The sequence below is a fragment of the Juglans regia genome, chromosome 9 (assembly GCF_001411555.2).
Source record: "Juglans regia cultivar Chandler chromosome 9, Walnut 2.0, whole genome shotgun sequence".
Lineage (NCBI taxonomy): Eukaryota > Viridiplantae > Streptophyta > Magnoliopsida > Fagales > Juglandaceae > Juglans > Juglans regia.
Window position 1 is genome coordinate 19,918,479 of NC_049909.1, and position 10,072 is coordinate 19,928,550.

Consider the following 10,072-nt stretch of genomic DNA (forward strand, 5'->3'; position numbering starts at 1 on the left):
TTTCAAGGCAATACCAGAGAGAGCATGCCGCCTTCAACTAAACGTGGCATTTCGTGGTTGGACATTTTTATTCGAAGATCACTTCAGAACATTTCAACTCTTCCCAGCAAACTCTCTCCAAACTTTTTATTTGTTTTCATATAGGACAAAATAGCTTATGTTGCTTTTTACTTTTCTATGCAACTATGTAATGAATGCAAATGAAGACCCACGCCTTCACCCAGCCCTCCCACACGGGTGTAAAATAAAAAATTATTTTATATATAATAGTCAAAATTATTATTTAACGATTTTGGAAACAATTTAAAAATCATTTTTAAAACAATTTTTTGTAATCAATTTGTATTTAATATTTTACAAACAAATTCCGTTAGAAAAAAAATATTGTAATCCAGAAAATATTATTATAAAATATATTATAAAAAATAAAAAATTGGGTAGATAATTTATAAATTATTATTACTTAAGGAATAAATATATTTATAAATAAAACAAATTTATTCAAAACACTATGCAATAATTTGTGGGACCCACATCTATCTCATCTCTAAAAAGTTAAAACCATCTCAAGTCACTTCCAATCCAAAAACTATCTCACCTCAACTCATCTCAACAATTTCACTACTATTCACAATCCATCTCAACTCATCTCAACAATTTCACTACTATTCACAACACATCTCAACTCATCTCAACTCATCTTTGAATCCAAACGACTCCTTAATTTTCCTCTAGACTGTCAAATTCAGAATGCCTAAATTTAAACCAGTAATACAATCAATGCATAAGCGCAACATAATTTTTAAAAAAAAAATAAAATTTATAATTAAAATAATAATAATTTTATATAAATATTATATATTTTTTAAAAAATTACTGGTAAATATCATTTCTCAATCTATATTTCATCACAAATCCGTTCCTTAACTAAATTACACATGTTAATTAAAGGCAAAATAATACTTGACCCCTTCGAAATAATCATTTAAATTTATCATTCAGATATTTTAATTTTTTATTATTAAGAAATTGACTATTAGTAAAATTATATATTTTTTTAATAATTAAAAATGTTAAAAAAACGTTTAAAAGAATTAAAAAATAAATAAAATTCACTAGGGGGCACGACATGCTGGACGGCTCCCTAGCGTTATCCAAATTAAAGGCCTTCTTAAATCTGAGTTTTTTTCTTATATCATTTAGAACCAAGTCTTTTGAGTAGATAAATGTTCACTATAAAATTTGTTTGGATTGTTATAGAATAATAGTAGATTCTCTTGTATAAACAGGTGTGCAATTCACGCAATCCTTTTATAAAAAATAAATAAAAAAATTAATTGAGAACTTTATTTTTTTTAAATGGACTGTGTATAATTTTTTCACTTTAAAATTATATCTAACATTACAGTCTTGTATATAAGTTATTTTTATAAATAAATAATACTAGATACATGTTCAATACATACAACTCTCACGTAAGCTATTTGAAAAAAAAAAAAAAACAAACAAACAAAAACAAACGAGACCCACTTAAAAAAATCCACTTCTTTTAAAATTTATTTGAAGAAATATGTACAAAGAACTTTTCTTATAAACATGTGTTTTCCTAGGTACCCTGACTGAATGGTACTAAAAGTCTAGTGCTTATTGTGCTACCTGAAATATCAAAGTTCTGGGGGGCATGTTTGGGTGGACCCAAGACCTAATTAGGTGAAAGTTACATCTTTTAGCTTACAAAGAGAAGTTTAGTAAAAGAGAAAAATAAAATTATAAAAGGCACCATAAAAAAAGTAAATAACACCTGTAGCCCTATTCTAAAATCGAACCAAACGAACCATAATAATCTGTAAAGGATTAGATGTCCAAAAAGGATTAAGGATTTTAACTCAAGTATCGTGTGCAATTAGAAAAGAAAAATGAATTTTGCAGTGATAAAAACATGAAAAATCTCGTTCTCAAATTAGTATGTAGAATACATCTAATAAAATATTTATATTATAAAATTTAATTAAAAAGATAAATTTTAAAATTTAAATTATATAAATTAAATTTTACTGTTGTTTAAATGATATGAATGATAAATAGATAAGATAATTTAAAAAATATATATTTAAAAAAATGTAAGAAATACAGTCAAAAAGTGGAAACTTTTGGAGCATCAATTTCGGAGTGGTTGAGGTGTGAACAGGAAAGTGTTAGGGTGCACCAACCCAACTATGCACAAAGACTTATTTTGTTTTTTTTTTTTTTAAAGTATTTTGTAAACATTCTAAATTATTAAGAAAAAAATAAAATATAAATATAAATTTACTAATAATTACTTCTTTAATAATTAAAAATATATATAAATATATAAATAAACATATTTTATAAATACATTTTAAATAAAAAAATTATAATTACAGTCGTAAAATCGTGAATGCGTAAATATTATATAATTATTTAAAATACATATATATAAAAAATATATAAAAAAATTAATTTTTTAATAATAAATTTTATTATTTTTTAAAATCACTATACCATATTTAAATAGACTATAAATCATTCCATCATTTCTCCGTGAAAAGGGAGGAAGAGCCGTGCAAGTGTGCTGGTAAAGGGGGAGAATTTTCGGAGGGACAAGAGGGCCCCAATCATTAGTAATTACGCACTGCAAGAAGTTGCTCCGCATAAAGCCATCCATAAAAGTGTCTCTGTGCACACGTGCACTCACTTTGACTCTCAACACACAATACTACTACCATTTATCAAATTTATAAAGCTTTATAGATAAGACAAATTTAATCAAATTTCCCATCATCACATATTTATTGTAGTTGGACTAAACTACCCTCTATCACTATTTCATTCAAAAAAACAAAATTCTATTCTCTAATGAAAGATAAATATATAAGACAGATATTACAATATTAATTTAATATTTAATTTAAAAAAAAAATTAATAATTATAACTACATAGGGCAATCATGTAAATTCGTTTGTACGTGACATGAGATATTAAGAAAGCAAAGTCATTACCGTGCTTGACCTCAGGAGCGAGCGTTACTTGGACACAGAGATATATTATCTGTATCTCCGAAGATCCTTTTTTTTTATTATTATTATTTTTTTTTTCATTTTTTCCCGTTTGGAGCTATATAGTTCGTAAAGATTACAAGTTCTTTACTTCTTTTGCTCTTCATTTCTCTATCGAAAATTTTCTCGAGAAGAATTTGGCTTTTTTTCCGGCCGGGAAACTTCCATCTGTGGACCAAAAACATACTTTCAGTAAAAACATTCCATAGGGAGTTTGCTGATCTAGAAAAGCGGAGATGAGAGGTGCGAATGGAGATTCGAGAGCTGTAAACAACGCTTTGGAGACTATCAGCGCTGCTGCTACTGCGATCGCGTCGGCTGAGAATCGTGCTTCTCAAGCCACAGTTCGGGTATTAATAATCTCTTTGTGTGTTTTTTTCCTGTTCGGATTGAGTTGATTTTATTGTTATAATTGAAATGATATTTTAATGTTACCTTTTTTTTTATATATTGTTTTAGTCATGAGATTTGAGATCTGTTTGATTTTGCTAGATTGCTTAATTGATTTTGTTTTTTGTTTTTTGGTAGTAATGATTGTGTCTGTTTTGTTTTGTTTGTTCGTTTTCTGGTTGAGTTTTCGGAGTGATAATGAATGAGTCATTCACTTTTTGGTTGGCCTTAGAAAAATTACATTTTCGAGAAAAACAATAAAAAAAAATTAGGCTAATTTTGCTTTAGAAAAGCAATGCATGTGTTTCCAAAGTGCTAATGTAAGGGGTATGTAGTTTTAAAAAAGTTGATAAGCTTCCACAGCGTAAGAGATAGTTTTGGTGCTTTGATACTTGCCGGAATTCGATCACGAGTTTGATAATTTGGGTTTATGTTAGAACATGTTCCTGAACTTTTGAATTTGTGGGGTTTTCGAAATTTGTAAAAAGTATAAGAATTTCTTTTCTTACTGCTGGTCAGTGGGGAAAAAGTTTGTTGATGGTATGAACTATATCTCTCTAGGGGCAGAGTCCCTAATCCTATGACAGTACATGGAGCCCTGAATTTTTGGTTTTAGTTGCATTTGATTAGGGGATGTATCTATTATGGGAGAAGTGGTCGGGGGAAAACAGGATCGTGGCTCTTCAGATAATTCTTTTCATTTTTGTAGATCAGATGGACTGATAGGCTATAGATGCTATAGATGCTGGCTAAAGTTTCTCAAGGTTTTATATATCTGGGAATTTGGGGTGTTGCCCTTAATGAGGACGCTCTGCAGTCCATGATTGGAGTTGGGGGAGGGGTGTTTTCTTTCCTTTTTTTTTTTTTTTTTCTTTTTAAAGAAAAAAATTTTTACAGTTCAAACTTCCTACAGTGGGGATGACTTCCTGGATGCATGCTTAAAAATGAAGTTGATGCTAGGAAGTGCAGCTTTATGCTTGTTTGGGATGTTTTTTAAGTTTAAACTGGAACAATTTATATTTGGAGATGATAAGCTTTGTCATATTTGCATATTTGCTCTTCAATGGCTACTGTCATCAGAAGAAAACGAAAAGGGAGTCCTAAATTAAATACTTAGAAAACCCTACCGTCAAGTTCCGACTTTTGTACTAAACATTGATTGTATCTAACAAGCAGCCATTTTGATGTCTGTTGATGTTGAGCATTTCCTGTTTGCTATTATGGCCTGTTGCTTTAAATATACCGGGGCAAATATCAAAATAGTGGATTTTCTTTTAGTCCAGAAGATGCTGGAGGATAGTGTGTTTTCCCGTGAGATATCTTATTCTAACATCCCTCAAAATCATGGTTTCATGGTTCAAAGATAAACTGAGGATTTTATTGGCAATGTTACTGTGGGATTGCTTAGGTATATATTCTAAGGGCTGGAATTAGAATTTGATATCATTTCACTTGATACAGACGGAATGTTGTATTATTTGGTGTACTAGAACATTTTTTCTCATAATCTTTGGCACATGCAGAAGAGAAGATGGGGCAGCTGCTGGAGCATATATTGGTGTTTTGGGGCCTACAAACACAGAACGCGAATTGGGCATGCTGTCCTGCATCCTGAAACGACACCCCCTCAAACTGATGTTTCTGTGCCTCAAAATCTAATCCAAGCACATGCTATAGTACTTCCCTTTGTTGCACCTCCCTCCTCTCCTGCATCTTTTCTTCAATCAGAACCTCCTTCTGCTACACAATCACCAGTGGGTTTATTGTCTCGCATTTCTATTTCTGCAAACATGTACTCTCCAGGTGGGCCTTCTTCCATTTTTGCCATAGGCCCTTACGCCCATGAAACCCAGTTAGTCTCACCACCGGTTTTCTCAACCTTCCCCACTGAACCATCAACTGCTCCTTTCACTCCACCTCCCGAGTCTGTCCACCTGACCACACCTTCCTCACCTGAAGTGCCATTTGCTCAGCTGCTTGACCCCAACCTCCGGAATGGGGAGGCTTTTCGGAGATTCCCACCATCCCACTCTGAATTCCAGTCTTATCAACTTCACCCTGGAAGCCCAGTTGGTCAGCTAGTATCCCCAAGCTCTGGCATCTCAGGTTCAGGTACCTCATCTCCTTTCCCTGACCATGAATTTGCTGTGGGTTTTCCCCATTTCCTGGAGTTTCGAACAGGTGACCCTCCCAAGCTTTTGAACCTCTATAAGCTATCCACCCGTGAAAGCAGATCACATCAGGGTGATGGTTCATTGACACCAGATGCTGTGAGGCCCACATCTCGCGATGATTATCTTCTCAACGGTCAGATTTCTGAAGTTTTTTCATGTTGGCATTCAGACAATGGAAGGTGGGATGACGAGGTTTCTGTTACTCGTAGGTTCTCGTTTGAGTTAACTGCAGCAGATGACACAAGATGTGTAGAAAAGAAGCCATTTCCATTGGCTGAAGCCATATCAGTGTCTTTAAAAGATACTACGATTGCCAGAAGACAAAAACCTACCAATATTATGGATTGTAACGAGTTCCCTGTTGGTGAAACTTCCAATGATTCACAAGATAAATCTCCCGAGGCTAGGGAGGAAGCAGAGTGCCTTCAGAAGCATCGGTCTAGTACTCTAAGTTCTGTTAGGGAATTCTATTTTGACAATACAGATGGAATAGACTCTTGTAAGCCTAATGTTAGCTCTGACTGGTGGGCAAATGAGAACGTAGTGGGGAAGGAGGGTGGGCCGACCAAGGATTGGTCTTTCTTCCCTATGATACAGCCAGGTGTTAGCTAACTGGTTATATACTCACTTGAAGCCTACATTTTCACGGAGAATTGTTGCAGTTTACATCATGGCTTTGGATTGCAAACTGGCTAGCAGTAACCTAACCCCAGAATTTGCTTGATCCAGTGTGTAAAAACGTTTTAGATTCAATTAGAAAACATACAAGGTCCCTGACCCCCAAGGACAGGCATACGTTTTTAGTACATTTTATGGGCAATGTATATTATACATGACAATACAACATTCGTATTACTAAACTAGCACGTTTAGGCGTTGCTCTTATATTCGTCCCGTATTCTTGGACTCTTGCCTATACTTATGATCAGTGAAATATTGTTACCAATAAAAACAATTAAATGACAATAGAACATTGACTACAATAGTAATAATACATTAGCAGTGTTAGTGATGAAATTATTTTCTGAGTATGTTTCCTTACCAGTTGATTAATATTGAATCATCACATGAATGAAATCTAGAATTGCAAAGCTTCTTATCACACCTTTATGGGATGAGAATATGGTATGTTTATATCTCGAGAATACTTAATAAATAATTTGTATATGTCATTCGGATTTCTATCCGATTTGCCAAAATGCGAGTCAGTGTTCTATCTTACTACTGATTGAGGATCGGGGCCTAGATATTGGTCCTAGTTTTCTTTGTCACCATCATCTTGCGAGCATATAATAGGATCCTGCAGGTGCATTTCCTCCCATCTTCAGGCCAAGAATGGCATCCCGTGGTTGACATTTATGTACATGGAGGCATTAGTCGTGGATATTGTGTGAGAACTGAGGTTCGAGCCCAGCTCATTAGTTGGACTGGATGTCCTATTTGTGAAATTTTACCTGAAAGTTTTATATTACGATAATTAATACGTGACTTATTATTTTTATTTTTATATTTAAATACAAATATTTAAATATTAAGATAGATTGATAAATAATAAATCACATATTGATTAAAATGAGACACGTGATCTAAGGTAGAATTTGTTGTATGTATATATTAATTTTTGCTAATTTGAGAAGTAAAATATTTGATCATTTAAAAATAAAAATATATTTGAAAAAGTTCAAACAAACTTAACCCTCTTGCCCTGCTTCCTAAATCTGCCAAGTACATTTTCTCTTCTTGTTGCTACAATCAGACTGCAATGCAAGCCGCATGTTTAGAAATAAATTATGTTAATCTCATCTCATTTCATTTTATTTTCTTTTATCTATTTTTTAAATATAATTTAAATACAAATATTTTTAAATTAATTATTACAATTTTTCTAAACTTTCAAATAAAAAATAAAAAATAATTCAACTTTTTTAAACGTTTAAATAAAAATTATATTATAAAATTATATTCTAATAATATTTTAACTTTATAATATTTTTTATTTAATATTTTTTCTATTATTTTTTAAAATTTAAAAAATAATTAACTTAAATTATCTCATTATTATTTATTAATTATCTTCTTATTATTAGCAAAATTCTAATCTCACCCGCTCCCTAAACCAGCCCAAGGACAAAAAAATATCCATTTCTTTCTTCGCTGTTCTTCCTTCTCTCCTTTTATAAACTGGTTTCTCTCTCTCTGCACCCAACAAATTTCAGGGCTTTTCTCTGGCTGGACTCCATTTCCAAGTTTCTCAAATTCCGGCGTTTCTTTGCAGTGGTGGTTTCGGAATATTGAGATATGCTACCTTTTGTTGGCTCTACAACTAACAGGGCTGGACTAACCATACTGGATTCTAACATAGTCACTGTTGATGTGGGTGGGCAGATCTTCCAGACCACAAAGCAAACACTCACTCAAGCCGGCCCCAAATCCCTTTTTTCTGGGGTTTCCGAGTCCCACTCCGGTGTGTTATTCATCGACCGAGACCCCGAGTTGTTCTCGGTCCTTCTTTCGCTTCTCAGAACCGGTAATCTTCCTTACAAGGTCAAAGCTTTCGACGTCCAAGACCTTATTTCTGACTCCCAGTTCTACGGCATCGAACCCCTTTTGTTGAATTCGCTCTCGAACCCGTCTCAGTTTGACGCGTTCAACCTCGAGAAATCGCTGGTTCTGCCGCTGAACGGCCGCGATTCTCCGTCCACGATCACCACGGCACCGTGCGGGTCGGTCCATGTGGCGCACGGGAGCAAGATCACCTCTTTCGATTGGTCTTTGACGAGGAAGTCAACGATTCTGACCCAATTCACTGCCGTCGATTCGTTGCTGGCGATATCACCCTTTGTGGCTGCCGCCGGGGCCACCGATGCCTCGGGGCTTCAGATTCTTGATCTCCAAACTGGGAATGTGAAAAAGAGCTTGAATTGGGAGAATGCGACTCGGTCTAGTTCAACGGTGCAAGCGATTGGATCCTCGCCCGAGTTCCTATTCTCTAGTTTCGAATCGGGTCGGCGAAATTCGAATTCAATCGTGGTCTATGATCTGCAGAGCTTGAGTCCGGTGATGGAGATTAATCACTCTGAAATTTACGGTGCCGAGATTGAATCGGCAATCCCGGCTACGAAATTGATTTGGGTTTCGGGTTACAGTTTGTTAATGTCATCCGGGTCTCATAGTAGGCTTTCAGGAGTATTGGGTAACATCAAATTTTGGGATATAAGGTCGGGAAACATGGTTTGGGAGTTCAAGGAGAAGGTAGATTGCTTTTCGGATGTAACGGTCTCGGATAATTTGTCTAGAATTTTTAAGGTTGGTGTAAATACCGGTGAGCTGTTCTTTGCAGATATGCGTAATGCTGGGAGAGAAAATCCATGGGTTTGTCTTGGGGATAGTGGAAAAGTACCGGTGAATGGGAAGAAAGAAGGTTTGTGTTGCAAGGTTGAGAGCCATGGGAATCAAGTGTTTTGCAGCAAGGGAGGGGAAATAGAGCTGTGGACAGAGGTAGTGATGGGGTGTTCAAAGAAGAGTGAAGATGGATTGGAGAATAGGGTTTTTAGGAAGAACTTAATGGGGAGAGTGAAGGATATGGGAGCTCCCAAGATTACCAACTTGGCTTTTGGAGGGAACAAGATGTTTGTGACTCGGAAGGATCAGCAAAATGTCGAGGTCTGGCAAATCAATTCAGCCAGGGGATTTTGATTTTTGACCTTTTATTATAAAATAGATATAAAAATTAGTGAATTTAATTTTATTAAATATTTCTGTCTATAACATTTATCTGTAGTTTATTTGTAAACTTGTTATAAATGGTTATTTCTTAAGATATCGAGTTGAGATTAAGCACTCATGTTTACTTCTTTTATGGGTAAGACGGAATACGAATAGGAAGCCTCTGTTCAAAGCCTTGAAAGGAGGGCTTTCGGAGTATTGGTAATGGCAAGTCTAAAATTTAGCTAGAATCTTAATTTTTAATTATAATATTAATTTTTGATTAAATGAGTTTATATTAGACTAGCTATCTTAAAGTTAAAATAATAATATAATATATTTTTTTTTTAATTTTTTTTTACAAATATAATTCATATATTTCTTAGATCTTCATGCTTTGTAAAAATAATATATCTATTTTATCAATATTCGCAATCAGTAGAATAAATAATATGCATGCCATACATATTTTACTATTCAAAAAGAGAGGGAAGTGATGAAATAATAAAATATTATTTTTCATTATGAATAATAGCTAACCATGTTTTAAGAGGACTTAAGATTTACTGTAGCTCAAGTCTTAAGTTTTGGACTTTTAGCTAGTCTAATGTGAAAATTTTTTCTCACATCTAGCTAAAGTTTATATTTATATTGATATTTAACTAGTCCATTATCAATGCTTTGGTTCGAAAATGGAAGGCAGGATATTTTTTGTACCCAGGAAT

The 10,072-nt window shown here is 33.9% G+C and overlaps 2 protein-coding genes across 2 annotated transcripts; both read left to right on the plus strand.

Annotated features, from left to right (window-relative positions):
* The first annotated feature begins 3,111 nt into the window (after positions 1-3,111).
* Positions 3,112-6,531, plus strand: LOC108997489. Its single transcript, XM_018973813.2, has 2 exons — positions 3,112-3,428; positions 4,992-6,531. Exons 1-2 carry the CDS (start codon positions 3,315-3,317, stop codon positions 6,252-6,254), a joined length of 1,377 nt encoding a protein of 458 aa, XP_018829358.1. The 5' UTR covers positions 3,112-3,314; the 3' UTR covers positions 6,255-6,531.
* A 1,263-nt stretch (positions 6,532-7,794) lies between these two features.
* Positions 7,795-9,355, plus strand: LOC108997295 (BTB/POZ domain-containing protein At5g41330-like). The gene has a single exon (XM_018973499.2). The coding sequence runs from the start codon at positions 7,941-7,943 to the stop codon at positions 9,336-9,338; it is 1,398 nt and encodes a 465-aa protein (XP_018829044.1). The 5' UTR covers positions 7,795-7,940; the 3' UTR covers positions 9,339-9,355.
* Positions 9,356-10,072: the final 717 nt, after the last annotated feature.

Excerpts from the sequence above, each read along its gene's own strand:
- LOC108997489 (XM_018973813.2), top strand. The coding sequence starts at position 3,315 with ATGAGAGGTGCGAATGGAGATTCGAGAGCTGTAAACAACGCTTTGGAG. Across the intron at positions 3,429-4,991 it reads CTTCTCAAGCCACAGTTCGG|AAGAGAAGATGGGGCAGCTG; the intron begins GTATTAATAATC and ends TGGCACATGCAG.
- LOC108997295 (XM_018973499.2), top strand. The coding sequence starts at position 7,941 with ATGCTACCTTTTGTTGGCTCTACAACTAACAGGGCTGGACTAACCATA.